This window comes from Cyprinus carpio, chromosome B22, assembly GCF_018340385.1.
Source record: "Cyprinus carpio isolate SPL01 chromosome B22, ASM1834038v1, whole genome shotgun sequence".
In the NCBI taxonomy this organism is placed as follows: domain Eukaryota; kingdom Metazoa; phylum Chordata; class Actinopteri; order Cypriniformes; family Cyprinidae; genus Cyprinus; species Cyprinus carpio.
Window position 1 is genome coordinate 24,384,776 of NC_056618.1, and position 18,532 is coordinate 24,403,307.

Genomic DNA, 18,532 nt, shown 5'->3' on the forward strand with positions numbered 1-18,532 from the left:
ACACTTTGCACTTGTGCCATTAAAGGGACTATTGTTTGAGTTTATAGTTATTTCTTGTTTTTCTCAATAGTTGTGGTTGGAGATGACATAATCAATGGGAAAAAAGCCTTCAAAAATTCCTTGCAATACATGGTCTTAGTACAGAACAATAAAAAACATGAATGTGGAGGATTTCTGATAAATCCTCAATATGTGCTCACAGCTGCACACTGTGCAAGGTAAGTTGTTCATTTTGGTGCCATATTCATCACTAAATTGAATATCTAAGCTTTCACAAAATGTCCATGCTTTTGTGTATATTATGGGTTACAATAATAATGCATTTATACACGACCCAGTAAATCAGGGATGGATGGTATATCAGATACTTGTGACTGAATTTTGGTTTTTGAAAATAATTTTTTCACCAAAATGAGTCATTTTTCTTCCAGCATAAGGTCAGTAAAAGCAGGAGTTTAACATTCAGAAAAGGTTGATTGTGAATTTTTTTTTTCCATGATTAATTTTTGATGATACTAAAATTTGGGAATACAAATACAATTTAAAATTCACATTTGTGTGTTTTTATTTTCTAGCAAGAATATATACATGTACGGGCCATTATACAGGATTGCAGAGTTGAAAATGTCATGAAAGATACTTTTAAAAACAACACTGGAAAAAAATACAAATATTATATCAATATCAGTTTCATAAGTTGAATTTTTGGGGTTATTGTTCGGGACAGCTGCCCACCTCCCAATTGAAAGTACCCAATAAATAATGATTTTATATATACAGTATTAAGCTTATTAATATTTTAAATATGATTGTGGGTTTCAATAGAAGAATCTTAATAAACATCTATTTGAATACTTAAATGCTTTTTAAATATGTTTTTGGTTGTGGGACAGCAGTTTAGGCCAATTCTGTAGAATGGTCCATATAGTAACAGGGTCATAGTAACAGCCTGACTGTTGTAACTCAAAACTATAAAGACGGTCAAGACCACAAAGGGGCAGACCAAAAATTACCATATAAAGCAGTGATAAAGACATATGATGTGTTTACAAGCAATGTTTCATTCTAGGCGATATTTAGCAAACATATCCAATAGTTTCACAATAAAAAAAAACCAAAACAAAGGATTTGTCAAAGTCTGGGATACCCTATTCAGGAGAAGTGCCACATCCTTTTGTGGTACATGTTCTGTTCTGTAAAAAACCTAAAAAATTCTACTATACAATTGAAAATAAGCCATGACAAAAAAAAAAAAAAAAAAAAAAAAAAAACAGGCTTGATCAAACCAAGAGAGGAATCACAGGATTCCATCATGAATAGAGTCTAGAGCAATGCTGCCAGAAAGACATCAGTTTTACCAAGATATGCTAGAGAAGATCTTGTATTCAAGAAAAGCAAGACGTATTTGCAGCAAAGTTGCAAATTCTGCATCTTGCCTCATCACTGACTGTGAGGATGTGTCTTGTGGTAGAGACCTATATAAATGACTGGTGGTCGCACCAGCATCTTATCAAGATGAGTGCAGCATATACGGCCTGTTGCTCTCAGTAGCTCTGATGAGCCTGCTATTGACTGGTTAGCAAACTAATGCTCTAATGATTATAAAATGATAACTGAACTGTTTTCTGTTATCTCAAACATGCATTTTTGCTTGCTTAGGCACATTTGGAGCTGATATCGTCAATGGCCAAAAAGCCAAGAAGAACTCCATGCTGTACATGGCATCAGTGCAGACTGATGGAAAACACAGTTGCGGAGGATTCCTGATCCACCCGAGCTACGTGCTCACGGCCGCACACTGCAATAAAAGTAAAGCCTATTGTTAACCTGGAATATGTTTGGTGTTCAACTAAACTGTTTAATAATATGCAATTATGTTATGAATAAAGTGGCAACATGACATGACACCCACAACATCAGTCCAAAAGGAGCAAATCTTAAAAGATATAAAGTGCAAAATAAACATAAACACCCATCCTTCAAACATAAATAATTTTAAATGTATTATAAAATATAACAATATTAAATTTATCATTAAATATACATTTATAATTAAATACTTAAATTTCATTTTAGAATTTAATAACAATGCATACATTTACATTTTAATAATACATTTTTAATAATAATATTAATTTGATTAAACATACCATTAATGGTAATCGCAAATATCACTTTTCTTATGTGAAATTTTAGCTGTCCAAGAAGCTGAAAAATGGCAAAGGCATGAAAACCATCGAAACCTTGAGCAAGGACAAAGCACTGGAGCCAAAAACCAAGTGCAAGGTTGCAGGATGGGGTCAAACTGAACAGGAAAATATGGTGAACAATCTTCTGGAGACAGACATGTTGACTATCAACTCCTCCATCTGCCAGACATTGTGGAAAGAAGTGCGAGTGAAACTCCCCAACAATGTCTTGTGTGCTGGGGTTTCGAGACCAAAAGTGGTGCTTGCCAGGTATGTCTAAATCAATATTTTAAAGACTTTTCTTAATTTGTGAGTCCATATTCTTTTGAACTCAATAAAAATGAAACGGCTAATTGATCTCAAACTCATTGTTATTTCAGGGTGATTCGGGTGGACCGCTGGTGTGCACAAAACTGTGACTACCCAAACGTCCCCAATTTTTACGACTACCCAAACTTTCCCAATGTTTACACTGAAATTTCTAAATACAAATAGTGGATCAAGGAAGTGATCAGAGGAGGTGCTTGATGCAATGAAAATGCATTTTACTCTCGTGCAGCCAAAGTCAGCTGTTATGGTGCCATGTTTATGCTAGCTAGAAAAGAAAAGAACAACAAAAACTCTTTAAACAATGACATTGCATTTTTCCTTTCTAAAGCACCACTACAGAGAGAGCGAAACCAGCTAGGGGCCTGTTTGATTCTCAACCACTGCTAAAGTTCACCACCATCACCACATCCTAAGTTGCACAACTGTCTAGTTAAACAGAAATAGATGCAACACAGACACTTCCATGCCTTCAAAAATAATAAATGTACATTTTTGAGCTTCTTTTAAGAATTCCTGGAGACACAAGCAATTGATTTGTCAAGGTGAATAAAAAGTCTATATAACAAAGAACTCCATTCATTGAAGGACATTTAGTCTCATTTTTTTTTAAAGATTTTTTTTAGACAGTCACAAAAATGTTGTTGTTGCATGAAGCAAACAAGGTTGAAGGAAAAGAAAAAAAAGAGAGAGAGAAGGAATTGCTCCAGAAAGAACATCTGCCATCACATTAGTTACACATTAGGGGTAATGCTTTTCTATTATGATAGTTCTTTAAGATCTCCATAACCTACTTTTCAAATGAATCATAGAGATTGTGATCTTTTATGTCCTATAAACATGTCCTGTTTGTTTCTGTATGTAAATACATCCGCGGACACACAAAGTATATTTTGGGCTGTTTCTAACTTGACATACACACAAGAAAATGTGTCAAAATGCCTGACGTGGCTAATATTCTTGTCAACATAAGTAGGTTACGTCTTGGTGAATGTAAATAGCAGGGAGAAACTAAGATGTGTGACAGTATATATTTATGGGTGCGTGCGTTAGGTCCTAAAGTGACAGTAGCCTAATAAACCTGCTGCTGTCTGGTTAATGTTAATAAAAAAAAAAAAAAAAAGAAAAAGAGAAAATCAATCACTGCTCTTGATGGTATAATTTTGAACCTTTTATAGAAATTATTGTAGTCCTTAATAAGCTTGACGACTTTTTAATTTTAGTAGTTATGCTAGTAGGGACTACTGTTTTTACTTCTCAGTAACTTGCAAAACTCTCTTTAAAATCAACATGAAAATAAATTGTGATAAGATCATAGATTAAGATATGATATTTTCGCCTTATCGCCCACCCCTGGTTCTTGTCATTGTTGCATTTCCTTAGTTTACTGGACTTCTGCTTAACTATGAAGTCCACAATGCACAAAACCCACAAACCCCTAATATGTTTCCATGCACATACATCTTCTTTAATCAACATGTTCTGGTAAGACAACATGTACGGAAACTTTCAAAATGAGTCAAGACGTGCAGAAAGGAGCTGGGGTCTATCTCGACATGAATGCAGCATTAGTTTGTGGTAAAGCTGAAAAGTGTTACTAAGTAATGCTTTTATGTGGTAAGAACCTATATAGAGTCCAAGCTTAACTTCCATAAACTTGTAAGCAACAAGCAATAAAAAAATATTGTAGTTGTTAGCAAACACATTCATGCAGAAGAACTACATCCCTCAAAATATTTGACATTATTTATTTTACATCAGACAGAGCAACATGGAATTATAAACTATACAAAACTCAGTTGCAGTCCTTTAGTGCCTATATTATAAAGGGTGAATTTCAGATGATTCAAGGGGAGATCAATGCCGGAACAGAACACTTCCACAAAGAGATTTCTTAAAGGATTAGTTCACTTTCAAATTAAAATTTCCTGATAATTTACTCACCCCCATGTCATCAAAGATGTTTATGTATTTCTTTCTTCAGTCGAAAAGAAATTAAGGTTTTTGATGAAAACATTCCAGCATGAGGTAGACGTCAGGGACTCCAAACGGATGAAGGTCAAAATTACAGTTTCGGTGCAGCTTCAGGGCTATAAAAACCATACAAGACTATGAATAAGGGTCTTATCTAGCGAAACGATTGGCCATTTAAAAATAATAAATAAAAGTGTATATGCTTTATAAACACTTTTAGCTGCACTGAAACTGAAATTTTTGACCTTCAACCGTTTTGGAGTCCACTGAAGTACATTATATGGAAAAAAATCCTGGAATGTTTTCATCAAAAACCTTAATTTATTTTCGACTGAAGAAAGTAATACAGAAACATATTGGATGACATGGAGGTGAGTAAATTATCAGGAAATTTTTATTTGAAAGTGAACTAATCCTTTAAATAAATACAAGAGTTGAATAACAATATACATATAGAACACACTTATATTATTATCTTCAAATTATTTTTGACTCCTCTCAAACAACTGTTCTGTTATTTCCGTTACCAAAGGGGGGAAAAAAAACTGAACAATTTGGTTTGTACCATTATTATATTCATGTCTTTAATCATTCTACTTGTTGTTTTCCTCAAAACTTCATGGAATTTAGTCTGTGACATATATGCAAGGGAAAACACTTCTTGAAGTGAGCAAGTCTTCTCATCCACTGAAATGTTTCAATAGTAACTTTTACTCATTTTAAAGTTCTAAATGCTCATTTTGTGAGGTCATTAACGTATTGGAGGCCTTGTTTGGTGTAGTCACTAACTGTGGACGGGGCGACTGATAGAGCATGGACAGACTTCTGGACCCCTGAGTGAAAAAAAAATGGAGCGATATACATTTATATATATATTTTTTTTAAATTTACAGTATGTTTGCGGTAAAAACTGATTATATACTAACATCTTCCACCAAATACACTATCACTTACCTGAGTTCCATGCATCCAGTGGTGAGAACTCAATGTTGGGCACGGCAGGAAGCTAAAATATTTCATAAAAAAAAAAAAAAAGTATCTGGTCAGTATTACACATCAGTTACAAAACTACACATATACTACCATTCAAAAGTTTGAGGTCAGTTAAAAAAAAAAAAAATAATAATAAAATGTTTTAAAAGCTTATGCTCACCAGGGCTGCATTTATTTGATATAAAATACAGTAAAACAGAATCGTTGTGAAATATTATTAAAATTTTTCTGTTTTCTTTAAACCAGAAGCAGAGAGTGCTACACGGGTGTCTTTATACAGCCACTGGTGCTCATTGGATGTGATCACTGTAAACACCAAATTATGTAGACAAAATACTTCCAAGGCATTCACATTCAATAAACTGGGCTTAACTAAATTAATATATTTTATTGATAATATTTTTTCATTTACTGTAGTTTAAACATGTTTCGGGGGGAATCACCCAGAATTATACATATAACAGTATAGATATAAAAGTGTACATCATCAATAGTGCAAATTACTAAAATGGTAAAAATTCTACTTCTTCATTAACTCCTGGGGACTTAGGCATTATAATGAGGTGGGTCATGTCACTGAGAGTTGGATTGGAATTGAATCTATTCCATGTTCGAATATATTCCAGGTGCAAATAGACAGAGACAGCTCCTACAACGAGAGACTTTTTGGATTCATACTCTCCGGGCGATTAAGTCCCCAGGAGTTAATGAAGAAATTGATTTTTTACCATTTTTGTAGTTTGCACTATTGATGATGTACTATTTTAAAGCCACCATATATATATAAACCGAAATCTTTTGTAACATTATAAATGCTTTTACTGTCACTTTCGATTCATTTAATGCAACCTCGCTGAATAAAAGTATTAATTTCTTAAAAATAATAATTATAATAATAAAGCTTTTGAAAGATAGTGTATTCTTATACCTGCTGTCACACCTTTGATAATACATATCAGGTAAGTTCTCACTGATGACTTCAGTGCTGTGTCATCCTTCTCACTTTAAATACCCTTACACCGCATCAAAAGTCAAAGGCTCTACTTTCGGTTTCATTAATAAACTCAGTTTCAGTAGTTCTCTTACCTCGACGCTGAAATACTTCATCCACTCCTCCACAGCAGGTGGGACGGCAGCTTTAGCTCGACCCAAGGCGACAGATCCCTCTTTACCATCTCCAAGAAGTCCTGCATCGTATGCAACATAAAGGGCGCCACCTGCAATCGTAACTTTTGTTGCAAACCTGAAACATACATCAACACAAATTCATTCATTCAAAGTCACAGTGAGATAAAACAGCAGAGATGTTTGCAAGCTACTTGAGTTATTATGAAACAAACAATATTAACGATATTAGCTTAACTAAAATTCAAAACAAAAAAGTCAATATTTCATGTCTTATTGCTTTCACTGCTTATGTTTTTGCTAATAAATAGCAGACTAGCTCTCCTTAACCTACCAATAAGATAGCTACTCGAATACATGCTACTTTAATTTATAACGAACACAAATATTATAAAATATAATAAAGCACAAAATATGTCAGTCAGCAGAACTCTTATACCCAAACAGACACTTGTAAGCTAACTGCTAATTAGCTTTATATACACAACAACGCGAAAATACTAACTTGACTACAGGCAAAATCCTGGCAGCCATGGTCCTTAAAGCAACGGTATGCTATATAACACAAAACCGTGAAATAAAACCCTGCTTTAAAGGATATTTTGCTTTATCTTGACAGCAAACTCCACTGGCAAGGGCATTAGCTCCAGCAGAACGAGCTGGAAGCAATGAAGTTCGTTTTCAATGCAGTAAGACTTTCACTAGCCGCACGTTCGACAAAATAAGCATCGGGTGAATAAAAACATGTTAAAGTGGCATAAGTAATTAAAAAAATAAACGATTTTAAAAGCAGACGATTCTAAAAGTTACTTTAATAGACTTGTGGTGTTATTTATTTGATGAATGTGCCGCCATAATAACTCGCTGAACTTAATGTCAGCTGCTTTGTTTCAGTATTATTCTTTAATTGTATTATTATTAAAAATATGGCTTTAATGTGATATTGTGATTTAAAGTTAACAGGATAACGTTATTTCTATTAACTTCAACGCCAAAACAGTTAGTACTCGTTAGTTCAGCCATGTAAGTTAGTAGGCTAACCTGATTTTCGGTTTTAATTTCGTATAGCCAGTAATTTTATTCTGAATTTTAAAAACACACAAATTTAAAACAACAACTGGATTACAAATAAACATTTAAATAATAAAGAAAAACGGTTGTTAATATCCCGGTTATAGAATATACAGTGTGCATTCATTGCACAACATAAATCGTATTGTACTTTGATAAGACTCCGCCTTTTGACACACATATGATCCGGTTTTGCTAGTTCAGTTAATGCAGCTCCTGATTTTGTACAGTTGGTCGGTTCAGCTGCATACTTCTTTTAATCTTCCACAGCTTTGCTCAAATGAATCTTTATGCCAAGTTACTGCTGCTGGGCAGCATATGCGTTGCTTTCATCGCGGTTCGATGGAGTGCTCCGTCATTTAATAAGGGTGAGCTGAATGACCTTTCTGTTTATCTACGTGTAATAACATTTAATATTCGTATAACCTGTAATACCACATGAAGTCATGTGCAAGACCCGTGATTAGTCAAACCGGGATTTAGGAACAACAGTTTTTCTTTCTTTTCTTTGTGGTGGACCTAATACTGTTAAAGCTATTCTCTATTGTATGATAATTTTGAAATGGGACATTATTTTCTCTTTAAATTATGTTAATATATTCCTCAAAACCCAGATATCATAAGGTTTTATTACACAAAATAAGCAGCCATTTTTCAGAAATTGTTTACCAAATAGCCTGTGGTCAAATTCAGCATAAACATTGTGTAGAAAAATACAATACACAGTAATATTAACTAGCAAGAAAGTACATAACTCAGATAGTAGGCCAAGTCATGCCATTTATTGTTATCTATTGTGTCACTTTGAGATATTATAATCGGCTGTGTTGTGCAAGGCAGATAACAATTATGTGAATAAATAGATATGCATTATGTAACTTTGCTGGCTAACTATTGTTTTTAATGTTGTGTTGTTCACCACGCACATACATCTTCTTTAATCAACATGTTCTGGTAAGACAACATGTACGGAAACTTTCAAAATGAGTCAAGACGTGCAGAAAGGAGCTGGGGTCTATCTCGACATGAATGCAGCATTAGTTTGTGGTAAAGCTGAAAAGTGTTACTAAGTAATGCTTTTATGTGGTAAGAACCTATATAGAGTCCAAGCTTAACTTCCATAAACTTGTAAGCAACAAGCAATAAAAAAATATTGTAGTTGTTAGCAAACACATTCATGCAGAAGAACTACATCCCTCAAAATATTTGACATTATTTATTTTACATCAGACAGAGCAACATGGAATTATAAACTATACAAAACTCAGTTGCAGTCCTTTAGTGCCTATATTATAAAGGGTGAATTTCAGATGATTCAAGGGGAAGATCAATGCCGGAACAGAACACTTCCACAAAGAGATTTCTTAAAGGATTAGTTCACTTTCAAATTAAAATGTCCTGATAATTTACTCACCCTCATGTCATCCAAGATGTTTATGTATTTCTTTCTTCAGTCGAAAAGAAATTAAGGTTTTTGATGAAAACATTCCAGCATGTAGTAGACGTCATGGACTCCAAACGGTTGAAGGTTAAAATTACAGTTTCAGTGCAGCTTCAAAGGGCTATAAACCATACCAGATGATGAATTAGGGTCTTATCTAGCGAAACGATTGGTCATTTAAAAATAATAAATAAAAGTGTATATGCTTTATAAACACTTTTAGCTGCACTGAAACTGAAATTTTGACCTTCAACCGTTTGGAGTCCACTGAAGTACATTATATGGAAAAAAATCCTGGATTGTTTTCATCAAAAACCTTAATTTCTTTTCGACTGAAGAAAGTAATACAGAAACATATTGGATGACATGGAGGTGAGTAAATTATCAGGAAATTTTTATTTGAAAGTGAACTAATCCTTTAAATAAATACAAGAGTTGAATAACAATATACATATAGAACACACTTATATTATTATCTTCAAATTATTTTTGACTCCTCTCAAACAACTGTTCTGTTATTTCCGTTACCAAAGGGGGGAAAAAAACTGAACAATTTGGTTTGTACCATTATTATATTCATGTCTTTAATCATTCTACTTGTTGTTCCTCAAAACTTCATGGAATTTAGTCTGTGACATATATGCAAGGGAAAACACTTCTTGAAGTGAGCAAGTCTTCTCATCCACTGAAATGTTTCAATAGTAACTTTTACTCATTTTAAAGTTCTAAATGCTCATTTTGTGAGGTCATTAACGTATTGGAGGCCTTGTTTGGTGTAGTCACTAACTGTGGACGGGGCGACTGATAGAGCATGGACAGACTTCTGGACCCCTGAGTGAAAAAAATGGAGCGATATACATTTATATATATATTTTTTTAAATTTACAGTATGTTTGCGGTAAAAACTGATTATATACTAACATCTTCCACCAAATACACTATCACTTACCTGAGTTCCATGCATCCAGTGGTGAGAACTCAATGTTGGGCACGGCAGGAAGCTAAAATATTTCATAAAAAAAAAAAAAAAAAAGTATCTGGTCAGTATTACACATCAGTTACAAAACTACACATATACTACCATTCAAAAGTTTGAGGTCAGTTAAAAAAAAAAAAAAATAATAATAAAATGTTTTAAAAGCTTATGCTCACCAGGGCTGCATTTATTTGATATAAAATACAGTAAAACAGAATCGTTGTGAAATATTATTAAAATTTTTCTGTTTTTTCTTTAAACCAGAAGCAGAGAGTGCTACACGGGTGTCTTTATACAGCCACTGGTGCTCATTGGATGTGATCACTGTAAACACCAAATTATGTAGACAAAATACTTCCAAGGCATTCACATTCAATAAACTGGGCTTAACTATATGTGTGTGTGTGTGTGTGTATATATATATATATACATATATATATATATATAAAATCGGGGGGAATCACCCACAATTATACATATAACAGTATAGATATAAAATAGTACATCATCTATAGTGCAAATTACAAAAATGGTAAAAAATCTATTTCTTCATTAACTCCTGGGGACTTAGGCATTATAATGAGGTGGGTCATGTCACTGAGAGTTGGATTGGGAATTGAATCTATTCCATGTTCGAATATATTCCAGGTGCAAATAGACAGAGACAGCTCCTACAACGAGAGACTTTTTGGATTCATACTCTCCGGGCGATTAAGTCCCCAGGAGTTAATGAAGAAATTGATTTTTTTACCATTTTTGTAGTTTGCACTATATGATGATGTACTATTTTAAAGCCACCATATATATATAAACCGAAATCTTTTGTAACATTATAAATGCTTTTACTGTCACTTTCGATTCATTTAATGCAACCTCGCTGAATAAAAGTATTAATTTCTTAAAAATAATAATTATAATAATAAAGCTTTTGAAAGCTAGTGTATTCTTATACCTGCTGTCACACCTTTGATAATACATATCAGGTAAGTTCTCACTGATGACTTCAGTGCTGTGTCATCCTTCTCACTTTAAATACCCTTACACCGCATCAAAAGTCAAAGGCTCTACTTTCGGTTTCATTAAATAAACTCAGTTTCAGTAGTTCTCTTACCTCGACGCTGAAATACTTCATCCACTCCTCCACAGCAGGTGGGACGGCAGCTTTAGCTCGACCCAAGGCGACAGATCCCTCTTTACCATCTCCAAGAAGTCCTGCATCGTATGCAACATAAAGGGCGCCACCTGCAATCGTAACTTTTGTTGCAAACCTGAAACATACATCAACACAAATTCATTCATTCAAAGTCACAGTGAGATAAAACAGCAGAGATGTTTGCAAGCTACTTGAGTTATTATGAAACAAACAATATTAACGATATTAGCTTAACTAAAATTCAAAACAAAAAAAGTCAATATTTCATGTCTTATTGCTTTCACTGCTTATGTTTTTGCTAATAAATAGCAGACTAGCTCTCCTTAACCTACCAATAAGATAGCTACTCGAATACATGCTACTTTAATTTATAACGAACACAAATATTATAAAATATAATAAAGCACAAAATATGTCAGTCAGCAGAACTCTTATACCCAAACAGACACTTGTAAGCTAACTGCTAATTAGCTTTATACACAACAACGCGAAAATACTAACTTGACTACAGGCAAAATCCTGGCAGCCATGGTCCTTAAAGCAACGGTATGCTATATAGCACAAAACCGTGAAATAAAACCCTGCTTTAAAGGATATTTTGCTTTATCTTGACAGCAAACTCCACTGGCAAGGGCATTAGCTCCAGCAGAACGAGCTGGAAGCAATGAAGTTCGTTTTCAATGCAGTAAGACTTTCACTAGCCGCACGTTCGACAAAATAAGCATCGGGTGAATAAAAACATGTTAAATGTGGCATAAGTAATTAAAAAAATAAACGATTTAAAAGCAGACGATTCTAAAAGTTACTTTAATAGACTTGTGGTGTTATTTATTTGATGAATGTGCCGCCATAATAACTCGCTGAACTTAATGTCAGCTGCTTTGTTTCAGTATTATTCTTTAATTGTATTTATTATTAAAATATGGCTTTAATGTGATATTGTGATTTAAAGTTAACAGGATAACGTTATTTCTATTAACTTCAACGCCAAAACAGTTAGTACTCGTTAGTTCAGCCATGTAAGTTAGTAGGCTAACCTGATTTTCGGTTTTAATTTCGTATAGCCAGTAATTTTATTCTGAATTTTAAAAACACACAAATTAAAACAACAACTGGATTACAAATAAACATTTAAATAATAATAATAAAAACGGTTGTTAATATCCCGGTTATAGAATATACAGTGTGCATTCATTGCACAACATAAATCGTATTGTACTTTGATAAGACTCCGCCTTTTGACACACATATGATCCGGTTTTGCTAGTTCAGTTAATGCAGCTCCTGATTTTGTACAGTTGGTCGGTTCAGCTGCATACTTCTTTTTAATCTTCCACAGCTTTGCTCAAATGAATCTTTATGCCAAGTTACTGCTGCTGGGCAGCATATGCGTTGCTTTCATCGCGGTTCGATGGAGTGCTCCGTCATTTAATAAGGGTGAGCTGAATGACCTTTCTGTTTATCTACGTGTAATAACATTTAATATTCGTATAACCTGTAATACCACATGAAGTCATGTGCAAGACCCGTGATTAGTCAAACCGGGATTTAGGAACAACAGTTTTTCTTTCTTTTCTTTGTGGTGGACCTAATACTGTTAAAGCTATTCTCTATTGTATGATAATTTTGAAATGGGACATTATTTTCTCTTTAAATTATGTTAATATATTCCTCAAAACCCAGATATCATAAGGTTTTATTACACAAAATAAGCAGCCATTTTTCAGAAATTGTTTACCAAATAGCCTGTGGTCAAATTCAGCATAAACATTGTGTAGAAAAATACAATACACAGTAATATTAACTAGCAAGAAAGTACATAACTCAGATAGTAGGCCAAGTCATGCCATTTATTGTTATCTATTGTGTCACTTTGAGATATTATAATCGGCTGTGTTGTGCAAGGCAAGATAACAATTATGTGAATAAATAGATATGCATTATGTAACTTTGCTGGCTAACTATTGTTTTTAATGTTGTGTTGTTCACTATCACAGTGAATAGACCTGAAACATGACCTGAACTCTGCTGAACTGGCAGTCCGTAACAGTTTGAATACTTTCTTCCATTAAGATAACTGAAAATTGATTTTCTGCATAGGGGGATGTGATAGATAATCCTTGATTTCCAACATTTGATGGTCATCAACATGAACTTGCATGATGATTATAAAAGTGTCCCACAGATCACCACATATTTTCTCACGTATAAATATTGAGTATTTTTGCCAAAAACCGCCACCAAGAATCAGTCAAGGCTTTAATTTACCAGGCCACAATGACATTTATGCAGTTAAGGATGTGTGACAAGCAAAGGAACATCTCTGTCCTGCAGCGGATCTACCACCTTGTTTTACCCTCAAACTAATTACTGTTACCGCAGAGCGCTTGTTGGAGTACAGAGAGGCTATTGGAAAAGTTTAATATAACTTGCTACCCTCAATTGACGTGACTAATGGGAAAAGGCCGTACATAAAATCTTTTAACAAACTGAAAAACTGTGATAAACCGAAAGCTAGATTCATCATTGACCTTTATGGACATTAAATACACCATTATGTCATTATGAGGCATTTTTATGCAAAGACTGTCATTTTTTACACTCTCGCATAGCCACGACTTCAGATTGGCAGTAGAAGTTCTCGACTCCATTGCAGATTTCAGTGGCCAAGAATCACCCAAAACGCTGTCTAAGTGACATGTAAAGCAATGCTGGTTCTGTTCAGCAATATGTTTAGTGGTGTGAAAATGTAAAGTCGATTTTAAAGACACAGACATCTCTCTGAATCCCTGTAGAATTCAAGAATCAAATGACGACTTTGAAGCTCCCAAAGCGTTTTGCATTTTGTGTGCCTTATGGATCAGACGTTCACCCAACGATCGGTGGGCATGCAAATAGCATCACTGTTGATATAAGTAGCTCTATTGACTTTTGATGCATTGCTCATGTTCAGTGTGTTAAGGGCTGTTTCTGTTATATTTCTACATGAACGTGCTAGACAGACATGTTTGTCAAATGCACTCAATTTTCGTGCATGATACAGCATTCTAAAAATAGGGCCTTTCGCACTGCAGGGACCTTTTCATAGTACCAGAACTAATTGTGGAACTACCCACTTTTGGGCGTTTTCGCTCCGCAGGAACTGGGTGCAATTTTAGTACCGGACTGAGTTTTTCGAGAACCAAATTAGCTCCTACTCAGGAGCAGGGTCTAACCAGCACAACAGGTACTACCCGTGACGTAAGTAGACATAGATTTGCAAGATGCGTATGAAAACGCCCACACCCGCCATTAAAAAAAATGCCTCACAAAATACAAAAAACATTTCAACAAATTACTCAACAATTATCCAGAACAGCGATAGCTGGACGGACGCTGAAGTGCAGGCACTTGTAGCAAATGAAGCACTGTCAGTTGTCGTTAGAGATTCTTAGTCCTGCTTTCCATTCTTTCAATCGCTTTATGTATACGTTGTCCATTATTGTGAAACCTGCGAGACACAACAAAAACACAGATCCGATCACAGCGTTCTCCATTCTCCTGTTGTTAACGTTGTTATTCTTTGTTAACGTTGTTGAATGTTGCGCATAAATGACATCGCTGTTGACCAGCTTACATCACGTCCTAGTACACACTGTCGGTCTGAATGCAACCCTTTAAATGGTACTGGGAATAAGTTCGCGCAAAATCGTCCCAGTACTTTAGTACTGTACTTTTAGTTCTGGAACTAAAGCCGTGCGAAAGGCCCTAATGTGGCACTCAACTTGAGACCTTTTTCCCTATTCAGCTGCCTGCATCTCGCACTCCGGGCGAATGGCCCCATAGTCAACATCACACTATGTATTTTTTAGAGTCCTTGAAAGGTGCCAGGGTGCTGGTGACTGGTGCCAGTACTGGCATCGGCGAGCAGTTGGCGTACCACTATGCTCGTTTAGGAGCCCAACTCGTTATCACAGCGAGGAGAGGAAATGTCCTAGAGCAGGTCAGTTGGGTTTTCTTCTTTCATTCAGCATTTACATGATTCACGGATATCAGATTGCTTCATTCATCTCAACTCAGGTTGTGAGTAAGTGCTTGGAAATTGGGGCTCAAAGGGCCTTGTTTATCCCTGCGGACATGGCGAGCCCCTCCGATGCTGAAAGCGTGGTGCAGTACGCCATCGAAAAGCTTGGGGGTCTGGATTACCTGGTTCTGAACCACATTGGGCCCAGTCCATACAGAATGTGGGATGGAGACGTGGAGCACACACGATGGCTGCTAGAGGTGTAGAATCACAATGAAATAATTTGTATTGACAAAAGTGACTTTGTTAGTTCCCCCAAAAATGAATTTGGACCAAAAAGGACATACTGTAAAAGCAATGTAGTTTTCAAATCTCATTCACACTTCTTTATTGTAATTTTCAGGTGAAGCATACGTTACATTTGATGCCATATAACTAAAACATGTAATTGATTTGTCATTTTTTTTATACCTTCTTATAGGTGAATTTTCTTAGTTATGTACAGATGACTCAGAAAGCTTTGCCTGCTCTTGAAAAGAGTAACGGATCAATAGTTGTTGTTTCCTCCCTGCTAGGTGATTAAAATATGACATTTTTCCTCACAATTGTCAATGGTTTAACAAACAAACAGATGTTGGAATAACATTCAACTCTTTTCCACAGGAAAAATGTGCGGCCCCTTTGCTTTGCCGTATGCTGCAACAAAGTTTGCACTCAATGGTTTCTTTGGAGGCCTTCAGCATGAGCTAGCTATGCAAAAAAGCAATGTGTCCATAACCATCTGCATACTCGGCCTGATCGACACAGATAGTGCCATGGAGAAAATCAAGTAAGAACAAGATAACATCAAGATCTTTAGTTCTCTATGCTAATAAATGCAATGCAAACTTACAGCAGGAGAAATTAATAAACAAACTTCATGCCTCCAAGCCACTAGATGGCAGTATACTGCCCAAAATAAAATATATATAAAAAAAAGTGAAACATGAACAAAAAAGTTCAAATTTAAACAATGTTTAAAATGGTAGAGTTTAAGTTTTGCCTTGTGGTGCTAGCTCAGTACTACTTGCAAACAAATTGGCAGACAAAGTCTAATTTGTGGTCATATATAACACTTACTTATGCAACTCAAACATTATCACACATTACCACTTGAGTTGCTGATAAAAGGCTCATTCTTCATATCTCTTATGTGTTTAATGCAGAGGTTACATCAATATGACCGCCTACCCTGCACACGAAGCCGCCTGGCACATTATCGAAGCTGGAGCGTCTCGACAGCCTGAGACCTTCTACCCTTGGTACACCTTCTACGCCTGTCTCTTCAGGGATTGGTTCCCCTACTTAAGGGATCAGGCGATTCAAAACTCCTACACATATAATCCACAAGTTAATAAGGAACCAGTTACTGGAAGCTGACAGTTTCATCGAAATCTTTGTGTGGAGCAAAGCATTAGCCGTTAACGCATGTGCTTTGACACACCAAGCCCATGGTGCTCTTGAGGGAGAGGAGTTCTTCTCCCTGTTGTTAAAGACCAAAAATAAAGCTTTATAATGAAATAACATTAAACCTGCTGAGAAATATTTTATGATTAAAGTGATTTGTAGTACATCATCAAGAACATATTGCTGCTTTTAAGATTAAGAGTTTAAACATTGTGTATTTTGTCTGTTCATAAACTTTATGCACATTTTGGCAGAAGCTGTTTGCAAAGTCTGTTAAAAACCATATATTTCATGTAATCAGGATGTGAAATGGAAGATGCTTTGTCTGTGTAGACTAAACTACTTCACTAATGTAAAGCACTCTGAACTTACCTCATATTTTCTTATCAGTTACACACATTATCAATGTGTCTGAGGCAAATACCTTGTATAGACTCAACAATAAAGACGTTCCAATAAAAGCTTGCCGCCTGAGTTTTACTGCTGATAAAATCTAACATGCAGAGCTACAAAATTAGATAATGAGAAGTTTCAAAACATTTATTGTGTTTTAGACAAAGAATTGCGTCCATAAAATCACACGCTTTCTGCGTTTTAGTACCCGCAAATTATGCAAATCAGGTATATTTACAGACTCACACTTTTGAATGTATAGTTACAACATTAAATTGCTGTAAGGTTTTTGCACCAGAGTGCATTTGGATGTTATAACACAATATGCCCGGAAGAGGGCAGCAGTCTCTTGACAATAACGACAACAAACTCTTTTAATTCCACGTTACCCTTTCATCGTCCCAAAAGTTTGTGGTTAGATTGTATGACCGCCATTAGAGTCCTTCATTAGAGAGATGCTCCACATTAATTCCCTGCAATTATCACGGGTGGGTCATACTATATCAAATTCACAGAAGAGCTAGATGAACTGAAATGAAGTCAGGCTGTATCAATTCTCATGTACTTGACTGGGTTTAAGAGGAGAAATCAAAGCCAGAACCTCCTCCTACTCAGTGTGCTCAGCCTTACACGTTACACACACACTATCTCTTTTCACTCACACTTTCCCCTTCTCTCTCAGACACACACCCACACATGCCCACATACACGCTCATGATGGGGCCTCCAGGGGGGAAGGAACGGACCGGCTGGCTGGGATAGCAGCCAGCAACACCTGCAACAGATTAGGGCTCCTAATGCTGAGCAATAAATCCCCAACCCTCTCCAGCACTAGCATCACCATGGACATGAACTGATCTATCTATCTATCTATCTATCTATCTATCTATCTGAACAGAAAAAGCAATGACAGAGTGAAATAATTGGTCTTGAGAGTCAGATCTTTTCAATGAATCATTTGATCCAGTTAATGAAAACAGGCTGAAAGATTTATCTATCTATCTATCTATCTATCTATCTATCTATCTATCTATCTATCTATCTATCTATCTATCTATCTATCCTGACTGTCTATTTGATTCATGAAACAGTTGTTTGGATCTATTCAATAAACCGGTTGATTCAGTTCACAAACAGTTTGAATTACTGATTCTTGATTTAACATGCCGTCTGTCTAACTAGGCATTGATCTAGTCAGATTTGTTCCTCTAAAAATATATTTCCATGTTATCCAAACATTTTAAAATCTTAAGAAAAAAAGAAAACTTTAAATGCATAAGGAAAATTTTATGGCTATCTTAAAATTGAACCTCCAAAATCCAGTTTTTAAAAAGACCCCCAATGTTCCCAATTAGCAGAATCTAGAAACAGAACCGCTGTTGTTCTGGACCCAGATGTCCTGTTCCCTGCATGTGAGACAGTACTAGTCAAGCGGTGAGAC

General features: G+C 35.4%; 3 protein-coding genes across 3 annotated transcripts; 1 reads left to right on the plus strand and 2 right to left on the minus strand.

Annotated features, from left to right (window-relative positions):
- Positions 1 to 5,076: 5,076 nt before the first annotated feature.
- On the minus strand, positions 5,077 to 7,285 carry LOC122141596 (MICOS complex subunit MIC13-like). Its single transcript, XM_042749472.1, has 4 exons — positions 7,114 to 7,285; positions 6,570 to 6,726; positions 5,445 to 5,496; positions 5,077 to 5,323 (listed from the first exon to the last, which is right to left on the minus strand). Exons 1-4 carry the CDS (start codon positions 7,140 to 7,142, stop codon positions 5,226 to 5,228), a joined length of 336 nt encoding a protein of 111 aa, XP_042605406.1. The 5' UTR covers positions 7,143 to 7,285; the 3' UTR covers positions 5,077 to 5,225.
- A 1,597-nt stretch (positions 7,286 to 8,882) lies between these two features.
- LOC109094154 (MICOS complex subunit MIC13-like) lies at positions 8,883 to 11,937 on the minus strand. Its single transcript, XM_019107834.2, has 4 exons — positions 11,751 to 11,937; positions 11,208 to 11,364; positions 10,070 to 10,121; positions 8,883 to 9,951 (listed from the first exon to the last, which is right to left on the minus strand). Exons 1-4 carry the CDS (start codon positions 11,777 to 11,779, stop codon positions 9,854 to 9,856), a joined length of 336 nt encoding a protein of 111 aa, XP_018963379.1. The 5' UTR covers positions 11,780 to 11,937; the 3' UTR covers positions 8,883 to 9,853.
- Positions 11,938 to 12,493: 556 nt separating this feature from the next.
- hsd11b1la (hydroxysteroid (11-beta) dehydrogenase 1-like a) lies at positions 12,494 to 17,159 on the plus strand. Its single transcript, XM_042749175.1, has 6 exons — positions 12,494 to 12,686; positions 15,101 to 15,231; positions 15,309 to 15,512; positions 15,734 to 15,827; positions 15,916 to 16,081; positions 16,458 to 17,159. The coding sequence occupies exons 1-6, from the start codon at positions 12,599 to 12,601 to the stop codon at positions 16,669 to 16,671; spliced, it is 897 nt and encodes a 298-aa protein (XP_042605109.1). The 5' UTR covers positions 12,494 to 12,598; the 3' UTR covers positions 16,672 to 17,159.
- The last annotated feature ends 1,373 nt before the right edge of the window (positions 17,160 to 18,532 follow it).

Bases quoted from the DNA above. Each gene is read 5' to 3' on its own strand.
- LOC122141596 (XM_042749472.1), bottom strand. From the start codon at position 7,142: ATGGCTGCCAGGATTTTGCCTGTAGTCAA. The intron at 6,727-7,113 runs GTTAGTATTTTC...TGTATGTTTCAG, and splicing joins AGGATTTTGCCTGTAGTCAA to GTTTGCAACAAAAGTTACGA. The intron at 5,497-6,569 runs GTAAGAGAACTA...GAAATATTTTAG, and splicing joins TGAAGTATTTCAGCGTCGAG to CTTCCTGCCGTGCCCAACAT.
- LOC109094154 (XM_019107834.2), bottom strand. From the start codon at position 11,779: ATGGCTGCCAGGATTTTGCCTGTAGTCAA. The intron at 11,365-11,750 runs GTTAGTATTTTC...TGTATGTTTCAG, and splicing joins AGGATTTTGCCTGTAGTCAA to GTTTGCAACAAAAGTTACGA. The intron at 9,952-10,069 runs GTAAGTGATAGT...TTTTTCACTCAG, and splicing joins ACTGGATGCATGGAACTCAG to GGGTCCAGAAGTCTGTCCAT.
- hsd11b1la (XM_042749175.1), top strand. From the start codon at position 12,599: ATGAATCTTTATGCCAAGTTACTGCTGCTGGGCAGCATATGCGTTGCT. The intron at 15,232-15,308 runs GTCAGTTGGGTT...ATCTCAACTCAG, and splicing joins GAGGAAATGTCCTAGAGCAG to GTTGTGAGTAAGTGCTTGGA. The intron at 15,828-15,915 runs GTGATTAAAATA...TCTTTTCCACAG, and splicing joins TGTTGTTTCCTCCCTGCTAG to GAAAAATGTGCGGCCCCTTT.